This window comes from Argentina silus (genome assembly GCF_951799395.1).
Source record: "Argentina silus genome assembly, chromosome: 6".
Lineage (NCBI taxonomy): Eukaryota > Metazoa > Chordata > Actinopteri > Argentiniformes > Argentinidae > Argentina > Argentina silus.
The window spans coordinates 9,717,024-9,732,998 of NC_139660.1; the positions used below are offsets into that span (position 1 = coordinate 9,717,024).

Below are 15,975 nucleotides of genomic sequence, written 5' to 3' on the forward strand. Positions count from 1 at the left end.
ACTAAGCTGCCATTGGGTTTGGTGGTGTTGGGAAACACCAGAAAAGTAAAAAAAAAAAAGAAAAGAAAAAAAAAAGAAACAACAACAACTGATGTGCTTTAATGTTTTATGACTTGAAAAACTGTAGGGACTTCATATTTGCTGGGCAGACAGGCAACTAGTTCTGCCATAATTTGTTGGGCTATTCAACAGAACACACTGCCACAAAATATTGTTAACAATTAATAGCACCATCTGAAGAGAGTTGCTTATAACCTCTGTTGATCTGAAGAATATTCAGTATTTACTCAAAGTGGGGAGCATACTTAACATACATAACATAAATCATCCTCATCCAAGATTTGGTACTTACAAGCTTCCAGGATTATCATGCTGTGCTCCATCCATTGATGGATGATGGCTCAGTAAATGACAAGCCCTCAGTAAATGACCAGCCTGTTACATAAAGTAACATCAATACATGCAAAACAATTATAAAACTAAAATTAATTTTAGTTGCAAGAAGAGTTTGTTTTGGGGAACAAAAAAAGGAGTAGCCTATTGTCTTTTACGCGCACGCTGGGTTGGGGCGTGACAGAAGCCTCTGTCAAAGTCGAGAGCTCTACAGTATATAACAGCCTCTTTTACGTTCAGTCTTTGCAGAATCTGGAATACATTTTCACAGCATCCACTTTTGCCTTTTCCGCTTTGTACTTCTTCAAATCCCAACTATCAGGTAAATACAAGAGGGCATTTATATCGTCCATTTATATAAACTTGACTTCTCATTAAGCTTAATAATGTATTGGCTAACACATATGCCATAGTAAATAGTTAAATGATCACAAATGAAAATGGGTCTGAAAGAAATTGATGTTCATCAGTAGGCTGCATGATTTACGTTAAATTAGATTTATGTTTATGCAATTAGATCATCCGCGGATGCGGACTTTGCCCTGCCATTTCCTCATTTTATCCAAGGCTCCGAAGGGGATATGACACAACTGAATAATAGATGTTTATTTAAACGTTTGGTATGAAAGTAACATGTTGCTGCCTGTCTCTCTATCCTAATATAATCATGCAGTTTCGTTGACTTCTTTGCTTGTTCAATCTGGCAATTCGGTTTCCTAAACTCATCTACAGAGCATCAATTAATTGTTTTTTCCTCTAAAATGTGAAGAGGTACCTGGAGAAATGAATAGATATGTGTCTGAACGTTAAAGTTTTAAAGTCTTCTTTTACTGTCATTTATAATTTCTGATGAACTGCGCCTTTAAATTATAGTGGGTGGGTCAGCCTTTGAAGCAGCACGGAAAGAGTGCAGTGCCTTGTCTTCAGACCCCTTCACTTTTTCCACATTTTGTTGTGTTATAGACTCAATTTAAAATGGATTAATGAATGACATAGCGAAACACGTTTTTAGAAATGTCAGTAAATTTATTAAAATTTAAATACAGAAATACCTCATGTACATATAAGTATTCAGACCCTTTGCTATGACACTCTTAAAATTAGGTGAAATGCAAAAATGTCATCAACAAATCACTCAATATGTTAAATTGAGTCCATCTTAATGCAAGGATAATAGTTCATGTAATTTTGGAATTATTATCTTTGTTTTTATAGGATCTCTGATTTGCATAGGAATCAATTACACACTACGCAAGGATTTAGACATAGAGACGTAGAGTCTCATTGGTATCTGCTCTTCATACTGATGTGTGTTTCAACACAGTGATATTTTTGGTTAAATTAGGTTTAATTTATTATTCATGCTTGAGTGTATTTTCTTCTCACTTCTGTCTCCAGAAGGTTGTAAAATGTGATGAGGAGAGTTCGTCACATATGTGTTAGTTTGTGCCATCTGTCCACTGAGGTGGTTTTGTGCTGTGAGTCATCTGAGGTTAAAGACATTGTGTGTATGTACCAAATAGGGGACAAGCCATGAGAGTAGTTGGTTAGACAAGAGAACCACATGAGCATATGTTGTTTACAGACTCCTACTCTTGGGGGAAATGACTCTTCAAACCCAATCCCATGTGACACTTCAGTTAGAACTCTTCAGATGAAGTTGGTGTCCCATGCATGGTGACATTGAAAGGACATCACATTAAGTTTACCTATATATTCTGCTATTATCCTGATATTCTAGAAATGTGTCTTAATGTGAATGGTTTAGAAAAAAAACTAATTACAGATGATTGGTAAGCAATTTGAAGTTGAAAAACTTTAGAAAATCTATTTCCAACATTGGAATACAATTTCAGTTGCGTAACATTGAGAAATGGGAAAGTCATCAGGGTTCTAAAAGCAATGAAAGGGAAGTTCTTCAATGAGTCAGATGATGTGATTAATTCTGCCATGTGCACCACCCTGTAAATCAATACACGCATTCAGTTAACAGTGGGGAGGGGGAGGTATGATAGTATGACAATACAAAAACGCATCTGAGAGATATACTCTTAGTGTAAGTTGGGTTAAGGAGATTTTTGACTCGAAGAAAACATTGTAGCTTTTTCACAAATTAGTTTGTAATCCAATTCAAGCAGACATGTTTTAGTATTTTAGTTGTGTGGATATAATTAAATAGAATAGAATAGACTACACATCCTTGGTAAATAACTGCAATCATAAACAACTATTTGCTGAGGAAGTAAAAAACGTTCTGCCATAATTTGTTGGGCTATTCAACAGAATACACACCTGTCACATAATAGTGTTGACAATAAATAGCACCATCTGGTGAGAGCTTTTCAGTGTGCCAATCATAACCTCTGTTTATCTGAAGAATATATTTACTGAAAGCGGAGAGCTTACTTGTGACATAACATAAATCATCCTCACCATAGCAGGTTATTGTGAAAGTGAAGACTTTGCCACCTCTGCTTCTAACAATTAATTAATTAATTAAATGTCAGAGGTTAACCTTTAAAACTACAGAAGTTTTCCAAGGCAATGCCAAGAGGCAATAATGAACCAGGTGGTGTAAACAAAGGGAAAGAGCCAGCTGGCCCGTGGAGTAGTTGACCCAGGTTGGTTGGTTATCTTTGTACACCGTGACCGAAGAAAAATGCACACACAAAAAAAGCAACTTCCTGTTTAAAAACACAATCTGGAATCCTCATGTCAATCTTCTGCTCTTTCCCTTCAGAACCATGGGGGTCCACAAAGAGTTCCAGACTGCAGGGAAGGAGCCGGGTCTGCAGGTGTGGCGTGTGGAGAAAATGGACCTGAAGCCCGTTCCTAAGCAGCTCCATGGGAACTTCTACTCTGGGGATGCCTATGTCCTGCTCTACACCACCCCCGCCCCCTCCTACTACATCCACATGTGGCTGGGTAAGAGGCTGCACAGGTTAACCCTATGATGATATGCCTACCAGCAGGGTCACCCAGCCTTCAGTCTCATCTCCTTCTGCTGTGTCTTTGCAAGACACTCAGCCTCTAACCATGATCCTCTACGTGCAGGAAATGATAATAAGCCTTATCGGATGATGCATGCAACTGTTCAAGTTCTCCTGTCATATTTATTTGATTATTCACGTAACTACTGGTTTCCCCTTTTGTATGTTTATTAAGTTCTTAGTATTAGCATTTTCATTGGTATTCCTGAACATGATCCCTCTTGTCTCTGTCTTTGCTCACACCTTAGGAAGTGAGAGCTCTCAGGATGAGAAAGGTGCTGCCGCCATCTTTACCACCCAGCTGGATGACTTCCTGGGTGGTGGTCCAGTGCAGTTTCGTGAGGTCCAGAACAATGAGTCAATAGCCTTCTTGGGCTACTTCAAGTCTGGAATCAAGTACAAGGTAGGACATTCAAATATCTCAGGGGGACAGCATATCAGTGTACTCGAGATACTCAACCGTAAATCATTCCAGAAATAACTTTTCACTAACTTCCATAACAACCTCAGTACAGCCAATGTTTTCCTTTACAACATTGTATAGCATACTCTGTTGCTATACATTCCACTTATATATATATATATACATACAACTTGCATACAACTTGCATACATACAACTTGGTGACAGTAATTGAGACTGAAGTTCACATGTATTGATCAGATCCTGCTTTAATTCTAGTTCTAGTGACCATCCTAACTAAGTGTTGAAATACTTATGACACCATTGGAGTAACATTCTCCAACACAGGTTTGATGCTGCCACATAGAAAAAGAAGCTTGCTATTTTGAGGACTGTGTCTTAAATCCCAGCTGCTTCCTCAGGTTTTCCATAGAGTTGCCATAGAGAGTTTGAAATGGCAAACAGGCTGAGGGAGGACACATCTGTGTCTAATTCCAGAAAGCCAAATGGCTGCAAATCTGGCAAGACTGTAGGAAAGCAGAGGAGTCTATGGCTGCAGCCACTGTTGTTTATGAAATGAGTGTACAGTTGCATGGCACTGGGGTGTGGTGGTTATTGAAAATAGGTTCTGGACATGTAACATAATTATTCATTGTAATTTCCTATGTTTCTTGTTTCCCTCTACACTAGCATATAGTTACAGTAAAGCATACAGTTAAAGTCAACCACTGATAAATGAAGTTATGTCTGTGTTAATAAACTGTATGAATAAACAACATTGTTAATGATATGGGTGGTCTCCTGTCAATGTTACTCACCATGAAGTTGGAGTTCATAACTATGCATGGTTCTGTTGCCAGAGTTTATATGACCCAGTGTTATCACTGTCCCTCCTTCAGCAAGGAGGGGTAGCCTCTGGCTTCCAGCACGTGTTGACCAATGACATGAACGTCAAGCGCCTGCTGCACGTTAAGGGCCGTCGGACCATCAGGGCCAAAGAGGTGGCCATGTCCTGGGCCAGCTTCAACAAAGGAGACTGCTTTATCATTGACCTGGGCAAGGTGATCCAGATGACTAATTAACACAAAAGAAGGAGAGGGCCTCACAATAAATATGCCTGTTATTATTTTGTGGAGCATGTATTACCACAAGCTATATCCAAATGTGTCTTGTCCATTAACAAAGTTACAGGTCATGTCCTATTAGATAACTTTTCTCCCTCAATTCTTAGGATATCTTTCAGTGGTGTGGCAGCCAGTGCAACCGCTTTGAGCGTCTGAAGGCCTCCCAGGTTGCCATTGATATTCGTGATAATGAGAGGAACGGCCGTGCCAATCTTCAGATGATTGAGGAGGGAGAGGAGCCACAGGCTGTCACAGACGTGAGTCATTATTTCCACCGCTTCCTATAACACAGGAAACACAAGGAATGTGGGAGGGTTACAGCTGCCATTTATGCTGTTTTAGCATGCCACTCTAAACAGCAGAGACATAGTACCATGACCAGTACCAGTATAATTATTATGTATTATTCTCATTCAATTTATGGACAGGGAAAAGCTTGTTGGTGTTCTTGTGTAAAGGTCACGCATTCTGTTTATGCAATGGTGGAGTCTCTGCTGGGCAGAGATGGTGAATGTACTGCAAGTTATTCCCCTTATCACAGAAATGCATTTGTAATTGTGTTTATTTTTAGGCTCTTGGACCCAAACCTAACATCCCAGCAGGAAGTTCTGATGATGAGTCCGTTGACAGAGCCAACAAGAAGAAGGGATCTCTCTACATGGTCAGTATTTGTAGTACAATATTTGTAATGACCATAAATCAAGATGCAGTGTAACCATATCAGTTTATTTTTGTTAGAAAGTACTTGATATCAATTTAGAAATAGGTGAGGGATGCAGATTGCTGTGTTGTAGATTGTGTGAGCTCATCAGTATGTTTTGTAGATCTCTGATGCTGCTGGCTCAATGAAGGCATCTGTGGTGGCCCAGACCAGCCCTTTCAGGCAGGAAATGCTCTCCTCCAGCGAGTGCTACCTCCTGGACAATGGAGTTGACAGCAAGATCTTTGTCTGGAAAGGTACTAGAGAATGGCTACTGAGAAAGCTACAAATAACTGGGAGAGAATAAAAACTTTTATTCTCTACCAATTATTTGTTTGGTTGTTTGTTTACACCCTTTAGAACTGATATAATTATCAAGCATTTATACAGTAGACATCTCTAACTGCTACAACACAATGAATTGCAGGACCTAGTGCCAATGCTGCAGAGCGCAAGGCTGCCATGAAGGCTGCAGAGCAGTTTGTCAAGGAGAAGAACTACCCCAAGCACACCCAGGTAACGTCACACTAAACATCCCTCTTTACCCCCTCTCCATATCCGTCAATGCCTACTTTGCTCTGGTACTGATCCAGTCCTGTGCTCTTTTACTGTCACCTACAGATCCAGGTGATGCCAGGAGGAGGTGAGACAACACTGTTCAAGCAGTTCTTCTGCGACTGGAAGGACAAGGACCAGACCACTGGCCCTAGGCAGGCTTACAGCATCGGCAGCATCGCTCGCGTGGAGCAGGTACCCTTTGATGCCTCTGCTCTGCACACCAACAAGGCCATGGCTGCCCAGCACGGCATGGTGGACGATGGCTCTGGAAATGTTCAGGTATGGTTGGACAATATCAGTGATAAAATGCTGTGCTATGATCTGACTACTATTACTACTGGTGTGAGAATCGTTTTGAACGTGTAATATGTGTTTAACAATGTAACAATGAGGTCTGTGAGGTAAAGGTGTGTTTGATGGGTCCTCAGGTTTGGCGTGTGGAAGGTGGTGACAGAGTCCCTGTGGACCCCTCCAACTACGGCCAGTTCTTTGGAGGTGACTGTTACCTGGTTCTGTACAGCTACCGCCTAGGAGGTAGAGAGCAGCACATTATCTACACCTGGTGAGTGTTCCTTATGTGGTCAGAAGTGGGAGGCATCATTAGACTATAGACTGTCCCCTGCAGTGGCTCAGGCAATTGGCTTCCAACCTAATTTACCATCCAATCAACATGTATACCTTGACTGATTCATTGACATATTGGGGTTTGATGTCCTCAGGCAAGGGCTGAAGTGCACTCAGGATGAGCTGGCTGCCTCTGCCTTCCTCACCGTCAAGCTGGACGACTCAATGGGAGGGTCACCTGTCCAGGTAAACACTCAAAGTTCTTACACAGATTAATCAGATTTCTATGTACCACACCAGTTATTCACACACCCAGTGAAGGGGTTATCTGAATATCATCTTCTTGTGTTTATTGATTGGGTGTGTGAAGCTTATGGTTTGACGGATGTGTTGAGGTGTCCCCTCTTCTAAGCCTTTTTCATCCGTAGGTGCGTGTCACTCAAGGCCAGGAGCCGCCCCACCTGATGAGCCTATTTAAAGGGAAGGTCATGATCATCCACTTGGGTGGGACGTCCCGTAAGGGGGGACAGAGCAGGGTTGGCAGCACACGCCTCTTCCACATCCGTCAGAGCTCCACCAGAGCCACACGGGCCGTGGAGGTGAGTCATAATGCACAGACTTTATCACACCATGCCATGAGCTTGGAACAGTCCTTTTAATGATTATTAGTTATCAGTGTTAATCCGTTAATCAGTGTTATTCTCTACATGTACAGTACCATAACTGATTCATTGATAATTGTGTTAATGGACTGGAAGAAGAAACATTCTGCTAGTCTATATACAGTATATGACAAGTATTAGTATGAGAATCTCAGTACCTCTATATACTGTATGTATATCCCTCTCTCATCCTCTCCTCATGTAGGTGGAGCCCTCTGCTGCCTCTCTGAACACCAATGATGTGTTTGTGCTGAAGTCCCGTGATGCCATGTTCCTGTGGAGAGGAGTGGGTGCCACTGAGGAGGAGATGGCTGCAGCCAAGTATGTCACCAGCTTCCTGGGAGGAAGTACCACTGAAGTGTCAGAGGGCAAAGAGCCTGGTAGGTGTTCCCTCAGCCCTGTCACAGTCACAGACATATGTGGTAGTGATAGGATTCTGTTGTGTTGTTCTTTTTTCCTGGGATGCTTTGTTTTGGGGCTATGTCCAATTTACTTTCACTGTGAAATCTTTGAATGAGATATGATTCTCTATGCTTGAGGTATGAATGTTTTTTAATGTACCATAATGTACTGTTTTCATCCTCAGCTGGGTTCTGGTCAGCATTGGGTGGGAAGAAGGAATACCAGACCTCCAGGAGTCTGCAGAAGACGGTTAAGCCACCGCGCCTGTTTGGCTGTTCTAACAAGACTGGCAGGCTCATTGTGAGTACGGGAATAGCTACCTCTGAGTGAAGTGATAGAGGTCTGGGTTATAAATACTCTCTAGTATACTCACAAGTATATTTAGCATCCACGTTCTATTCTCCATTGGTTTAATTGGTTTGTTGACTAGGTGTGTGGAGCTAGAAGTAAATATGTATTCTCTGTATTAACTTCTCTGAACTAACTCTGTGTATTGTTTTCTCTCCTTCAGGCAGAGGAGGTGCCTGGAGATTTCAATCAGTCAGACTTGGCAACTGATGATGTCATGCTTCTGGACACCTGTGACCAGGTGAGTTTTTGGCCTAATTATTGAAAACCATTATATGATTTCCATATAAATTACCTATGTGACTCTCTTACAACTGAAGTCCAGTCATAGTTCTTTAGGAAGTGATCCAATCCCTCCCCACATACTGCTTTTACTCTTTCCTTATCTCTAGATTAGATTAGATTCAACTTTATTGTCATTGTGCAGAGTACAAGTACAGAGACAACGAAATGCAGTTAGCGTCTAACCAGAAGTGCAAAAAAGCAGAAAAGTGCAGTGTGAACAATATATACAGGTAGTGCAGTATAAGTAGTGCAGTATAAGTATAAGTAGTGCACTATAGCAGTATATGTATTCACAACATTATAAGCAGAATAAATAGAATGCAGTATGAACAGTATAAGCAGCATATCTCTAATATCCCCTTATATCATTACCCCTACCAGATCTTCCTCTGGATTGGCAACGAGGCGAACCAAGTGGAGAAGACTGGATCAGCAAAAATTGGTACGATTAATAGACAAGATCCATGGCTTTTTACTATATACATACCGTTACTGCACAGTGTAGTTATTACCAAAAAGTGTCTATAAATGTCCTCTCCTTTCAGCCAAAGACTATGTGGATTCAGACCCCTCTGGTCGCCGTGGCATCCCCATCACCACTCTCAAGCAGGGCACAGAGCCGCCCACCTTCACCGGCTGGTTCCAGGCCTGGGACTCCAAGATGTGGGACACAGACCCTCTGGAACGCATCTGGGCCCACGTTTAAAATCTGTCATATGCACACCCACACCCCCTGCCCCTCCTCGCATGGCTTCTCTGCATAATCAGCAAGGCCAAGACATCTGCAAGCATACAGCGGTTATTGTCCAGCTGCAGTTGGACTTATATACACAATAAAAGGTGTTATATTATTGGACCAGTTTATAGCTTGGATAATTGTGTAAGCAATTATCTTTCTTTATGTTATTATAGTACTTTAAAACTGTTGTCTCTAAACAAGACAAGTGCCATGGCTCAATGCAGGAATAACACGGGAAATCTGGCCATTATCATGATGGCCATTTTTTAAGTCAGTTATTGTTATTTTGATGTAAAAATTACAAACGTCTAATTCTTAGTCATGAGTCCTATTCTGAATCAAAAAAGTTGCAATTCACTTTTGGAATAGAATTTTTGGAATAGAATTTGCAAATGAGTGTTTAGTGAATTCTTTATAAATTAATTTATGAGTAAATTTGTTTTGGATAATTTGTTTGTAATAAAACAGCCTGCTTTTTGAAAAGCGCTTGTGTCTTTTTCATTGAGTCTTGAACTGATTATATGCAGAAAGAAAGTATTTGCAACGTAATCCCATTCATAGAGTTTGTGTGTGAAGTAGATAAATATGAATACACCATTTCATCCTACTTTACAAGCTAAAATTTAGCAAGCTGATGATTGATCCCTGTTACTCTGCTACTGCCTTCTCCATAGATACTCAAATAACCAATCCATTTTACAACATAAGTATAAGCCTCAGTGGGTGTCAGGACTATGTTTACACCAAGCGGATGGTAATCATGGGTCTATATGCATAAGGCTAGTTTATGATGAATCAGACTCTGGTGGTTTAAGGAGCTTTGTATTTAAAGCACCTTCACTCTCTCTCATCTCCTCCTCATGCTGTCCCACATTCATTCCCTCCTGCTGTAGCTCTGTGTATCAGACACAATGGACCAGAAGGTTATGTTAATCACTGGCAGCTCCTTTAGCTTCAGCCTGGCGCTGGCTCTCCACATCGCCAAGAATGAGAAGAAGAGGTTCATGGGTAAGGGGGGTACCATTTGAGTGGAAATGTTTTTTGTTGCTGTGTATGGTTATGATCTCCACACCTGTTATAAGAGAGCCTATTATCTCTATGGGGTCATGATAGAGAACCGCCTCCTGTGACGCTAATTGTCACAGCAGTGTCCAATCACAGTGGGTTTGGAATCTTTATGGTATCTTTAGAAACAGTACATGTATACTATTCAATAGTATAAGTCTAGTAAAATAATCCTATGCTGTGCCCTCTAGTGTATGCCATCGAGAGGAACCTGAGTAAGGCGGAGGCCCTGGTGGAAGCAGCCGGTTGGACTCTGGGCAGGACCCTGGAGATCAAACAGCTGGATGTGTGTGATGAGATCGCCATCCAAGCCTGTGTGGGAAGCTTGCCTGGCCACAGAGTGGACATGCTCAGTGCGTCTGACACCTGATAATTATTTTTGTATTCATCTTTGTGCCATGAGATGTCGTTAGATCTGAGCCACACCATACCTGAGCCTCAGTCCATCTGGTGTTGCATGTAATCCAGCAGCTTTGTCTGTCTGAATACTATCTTCACTTACCTTATTTGTGCTTTGCCTAAATAAGGTAATGAGTATGAATGATTGTCTAACACTGACTCATCTCCTTATTCCTGATTGGACCCATTGAGTGTTAATCTATGGAATGAAGGCTACCATGGACAACAATTTCTTTGGTCTGGTGCGGCTTAAATAGGTCTTGCCAGATATGAAGAGCAGAAGTGGCCATATTGTAGTGATCAGCAGTGTCATGGGCATCCGGGGTAGGAGGGGACACTTTAACAATCACATTTTATGAGTAGTTTTGCTCCAGCTCGAATAGACATGTTAGCTACTGGTTCAATATTGATGCTGAATAACCTTAGAGTAGGACACTTTCAGAGTGTGACATAGTAACTATACTTTATGACTTTATTTTTCACACTGCTCTCTTGGTGAGACTTAAATTGGTCTCATGAGGTTGAGATTAGAGAATGGAGGATACACCATAGAGCAGCCTTCCCCTCCAGGGCTGACAGTATGCAAACCCACACCTGTGGCCCACTCGTCTGTGTCCCACATGCTTTGGCTGGGTAATTGCAATAATTGTAAAGGGTCTGAATACTTATGTAAATGTGATATTTCAGTTTTTTATTTTTAATAAATTAGCAAACATTTCTAATGTCAAACATTTCTAAAAACAGTTTTTTCTGTTTTTTAGTTTTGTCATTATGGGGTATTGTGTGTAGACTGATGAGGAAAAACATTAATTGAATCCATTTTAGAATAAGGCTGTAACATAACAAAATGTGGAAAAAGTTAAGGGGTCTGAATACTTTCCGAATTGTCTCCCGGCAAAAATGGCCCTGTACAGGAGCCCCGGACTAGCCCTCCGACCAACGGGTTAGATCCTTAGCCTAGAGGGTCTTACACTGATAGGATTTTTAAAGATATGCTTAGGCTAGTGGCGAATAGATTCACCCTGCTGTTAACCGTCTACTTACCACAGTTTCCCCTGCTTCCGCTTTCTGCTATGCTCCGTAAGCGACCCACAACGTAATACAGCCTATGAAAGCCCCAGCAGGCTCTATTCTTATATGAGTGCCAGTTGGTGTGGTTGCAGGAATTTAATTTATCGATGAAGATAATTCATCCAAAGGGGATATTTAAAAAGAGGCTGGAATAACCATTTAGATCCTATGATGTAATATGTGCAGTGAAATCGAACTTTTTACAGGAGGATAAGGAGGATAACACAACTTAGGTGACTATTTCAATTCAAGAACTAAAATACTTACTTTTCTTTAAATGCAGATTTGTACTTTATTCAAGGTTAAAAGCGTTACAGCTTGGCAATCCAATATAGAAATTCTGCCACCAGACTAACATGCTCTACACTCCCATTACAACCCTGAAGTATGCTGAGCCCAACGGTGACCTACCCATCGACACCTTCTACAAGATGGTGTTTGAGCATGGATTGATTGATTTACTTTATTAAATTATTTCAAAAATACTTCCAAACACCATAATCCTAGTCACAGATGGGGCTACATAGCCCATCATCTGTTTGTTTGTGTTTTGTGTATTTTATATATATACTCACTAAACACTTTATTAGGAACACCTGTACACCTTCTCATGGTAGAGGTGGCGTAATGTTGTGGGGAATGTTTTCTTGGCACACTTTTGGTCCGTTAATACCAATCAATCATCGCTTGAATGCCACAGCCTATTTGAGTATTGTTGCTGACCATGTGCATCCCTTCATGGCCACAATTTACCCATCTTCTAATGGCTACTTCCAGCATGATAATGCACCATGTCACAGAGCAAAAGTTGTCTCAAACTGGTTTCATGAACATGACAATGAGTTCACTGTTCTTCAGTGGCCTTCCCAGTCACCGGATCTGAATCCAACAGAAGACCTTTGGAATGTGGTTGAACGGGAGATTCACAGCTTGAAAGTGCACCTGAAACATCTGCAGGAATTGCGTGATGCCATCATGTCATCATGGACCAGAATCTCAAAGGAATGTTTCCAACATCTTGTGGAATCAATGCCACAAAGAATTGAGGCTGTTTTGACAGCAAAGGGAGGCCCTACCCAGTATTAGAGTTAGGGTTAGTGTTCCCAATAATAATATATATATTAGTGTTCCCAATATAGTGTTCCCAATAAAGTCTTCGGTGAGTGTATATATATATATAATATATATATAATAATATAATACTCAGTATAACGTTTTCCTCCGAGAAGGTAGACGGCGAAAATCTGTCATGCCAAAGCAACATCAGAGACAGAAGAAGAAGAATATCCGGATATGGATATTGTTCGGATGAGGCTGTTTCCGGAGAATATCACTTCAGATGAAGCGGACATAACAGAAGGAATGAATTAGCTACATTGTTTCGTTTGGTCGATATTGGGACTGTTATTTTGGAATTGCATGTGGGATTTAGTTCGAAACTGCTTCTTTGATCGTACTAAATCATCCTGGTGACAATCACCAGTGCTAGCAGCGTAGCCATGTCCTCAAAAGCCGCCTGCAGTGCTGTGGCTAGCTAGCTAGCTAACGTTGTTATAGCTAGCCATACACTGTGAGAGGCACCAGTGGCTAGCAAACTATCTATCTTGTTTATCTACAATTTATTTTTTCTTGTCCTCGGCATCCTGTTTTCCTTGGACCCTTTCGTCACATTCCATGCTGTGTCAGACACAAGGGGCTTCTTTTTTTAGTTTTGACAGTTTCATAAGTTTAACTAAAGAAGTTTTAACTTGGGAAAGCCAAGCTTCACGTTGACATCATCGTTCAACACAAAGGCCACAGCGAAACAACTTTATACCCAAGCGTTTGCCTCCAGCTGTTGTGTTTTTGCAACCTGACTTAGACTTGTAACGATGGCCTCCTCATCTGGAAATGATGACGACCTCACCATTCCCAGGGCAGCTATCAACAAGATGATAAAAGAAACCCTTCCCAACGTACGGGTTGCCAACGATGCAAGGGAGCTTGTGGTGAATTGTTGCACAGAGTTCATACATCTAATTTCATCAGAGGCGAATGAAATATGCAACAAGTCTGAAAAGAAGACCATATCTCCAGAACACGTCATTAATGGTGAGTCAAGTGGGCCATCAGCTAGTCTTCTTGCAATCAGGGGGTGTCTCCCTTCCTTATAATGTGTTTTGAAGCTGCATCCAAAATCAGTCTGAGGGATGTGACACTTGTTGATTTGTTCTGTTTTCTCTTACCTTTTGTTCATAGCACTTGAAAGCCTTGGTTTTGCATCATACATCACAGAGGTAAAAGATGTCCTGCAGGAGTGTAAAACAGTAGCACTTAAGAGGAGGAAGGCAAGCTCTCGCCTTGAGAATCTCGGCATTCCAGAGGAAGAGCTCCTCAGACAACAACAGGAATTATTTGCCAAGGTGAGTATCACAATAATTTGACTATTTCTCCCTGCTTTTCTGCTCTTTCTTATCCAGGTCACCGTGTATGGTTGGCAGTGTAAATAATGGCATTCATCTGCATTGTGTTTGGAGCACAGACCCAATATACTATCATCTATGGTTTACAATCTGGTAAAATTTTTACATTCCATATGGCTCCTCTATTTGGCCACCTGTATTAATGACTCTGTCTGATTGGGATGCATGTGTTTGTGTTGCAGGCACGGCAGCAGCAGGCCGAGCTTGCACAGCAGGAGTGGTTGCAGATGCAGCAGGCTGCCCAACAGGCACAGTTGGCTGCCGCATCTGCCAGTGCTTCCCAGCAGGCTGGTTCCTCCCAGGATGAAGACGAGGAGGATGACATTTGATATTCTGGCAACAATGATTCAAGCCAAATCCACTCTTCAGACTGTCACAGCAATCCTTGCTTTACCAACTCTTTTATGGCAGAGATCTGAGCTGTGTTTGGACATCTACAATCCCATCAGTTCAACACCATCAGTACACATTTGAGTGGACAGTTTCATGGTAGATATGGGGGATTTCTACGTAGAGACATCAAGTTCTGTTTTTTGCCAGCAGTACCTGAAAATACATATTTGGATAAAGGCATGTTTCAAGCTAATATTCAACTCATCTCAGTTTTACTTTTTTGCCAATCGCAAATGTTAAGCCTGTCATGGAATTCTTATGTTCTCTGTACTGTGTAGATCAGAGATTGTCAGATGTGTGATGCAAGAAAAATACTGAGGACAAAAGGTGCACACAATGTGTTTCAGCGATCTTGACTATATTCAGAAAAGGTTGTTTATGTCTTCAGGTACTGTTCCTTAAGGTTGGTTGTGTTATCCAGAACTTGGTTCAAATAGTATTTGAGTTTTCTTTAAAATACTTAGCTGCACTTTATTGGGCTTGTCTGATGCAATGGAACCAATAGTCCTAAAAGGGCAAGGCTGACCCATCTGGCACGCTATTCAGGCTCAATCAATTGCTCAAAACTATTTGAAAGAAAACATATATTATTTGAAACCAAGTCTGGTTTATTCTTTGTTCTAGTTTAATTTTGGGGGGTTAAGGAGAACAGCTCCATACCCTCTCCATTGTAATGATATTGATTCCTCCTACTGGCCTATTGTCCTTTTCAGAAAGTAATTTTTATAGAAATGGTTTCTTACCCCCCTCTAGGTTGTGTATAACAGAATATCTTTCTGAAGAACATGTTGAGGGGTTGTGAATATGTATTTGAATTTGGTTTGTTAAATAGAATTCAAAAATGAAACTTTTTGTTTCATTTTAGCTCTGTCTTATATGATGCTTTTTTCTTATGTTCACCCACAGTATTGCTATTAAACTAATTAGCTACTCCTTTCAGAATCTTTTTGACTATAGAACCAAAGATAGAAGAGAGTCTAACACCCCTTAGTATGTGAGACCTAAGGTGTATGTTCAATGTGTAGAATACAAATGCTTGGATGCGGATTGCATTCATTACTCTTGGATGCGGATTACATTCAAGTTACTACACAGTGCTGATGGTAAACTTTCACTTTGTACAATGCTTTGATATCCTGGCTGAATGTTTGTTTTTGTTTTCTCCGGTGCAGTATGCAAGTTTCAAAATGTGCATTGTGAATGTGTGGTGAATCCTAAATATGTAAAGATTGGTAACCTCTAGTTGTGATGCACATTCACTTGCCTCCTGAAAACTTGTATTCTTTAAGCAATAAAGTTAACATGTTTTATAGAGATTCATATTTTCCCTTGTTTCTTTTCTTTAACTCTCTTACAACTCTCACACCTTTCTACTGTATCTTCCTTCAGTTCTTATTCATTTAATTTGAGGAAGCATC

At 40.9% G+C, this 15,975-nt stretch overlaps 3 protein-coding genes across 3 annotated transcripts; all 3 read left to right on the forward strand.

Annotated features, from left to right (window-relative positions):
* The first annotated feature begins 574 nt into the window (after positions 1-574).
* On the forward strand, positions 575-9,653 carry scinla (scinderin like a). Its single transcript, XM_083671787.1, has 17 exons — positions 575-715; positions 3,134-3,318; positions 3,632-3,786; positions 4,685-4,846; positions 5,017-5,166; positions 5,481-5,570; positions 5,734-5,866; positions 6,037-6,125; positions 6,231-6,446; positions 6,596-6,729; positions 6,887-6,977; positions 7,160-7,330; positions 7,599-7,773; positions 7,980-8,095; positions 8,307-8,384; positions 8,810-8,870; positions 8,974-9,653. Exons 2-17 carry the CDS (start codon positions 3,138-3,140, stop codon positions 9,132-9,134), a joined length of 2,163 nt encoding a protein of 720 aa, XP_083527913.1. The 5' UTR covers positions 575-715; positions 3,134-3,137; the 3' UTR covers positions 9,135-9,653.
* Positions 9,654-10,078: 425 nt separating this feature from the next.
* LOC310805784 (retinol dehydrogenase 8) lies at positions 10,079-12,172 on the forward strand (the record flags this gene model as incomplete). The annotated part of the gene is given in 7 exon segments (XM_083671591.1): positions 10,079-10,175; positions 10,424-10,585; positions 10,801-10,824; positions 10,827-10,885; positions 10,889-10,955; positions 11,717-11,727; positions 12,053-12,172. Coding segments are annotated over 7 exon segments (540 nt in total).
* An 866-nt stretch (positions 12,173-13,038) lies between these two features.
* Positions 13,039-15,873, forward strand: dr1 (down-regulator of transcription 1). The gene is made up of 3 exons (XM_083671246.1): positions 13,039-13,793; positions 13,941-14,104; positions 14,347-15,873. Exons 1-3 carry the CDS (start codon positions 13,574-13,576, stop codon positions 14,491-14,493), a joined length of 531 nt encoding a protein of 176 aa, XP_083527372.1. The 5' UTR covers positions 13,039-13,573; the 3' UTR covers positions 14,494-15,873.
* The last annotated feature ends 102 nt before the right edge of the window (positions 15,874-15,975 follow it).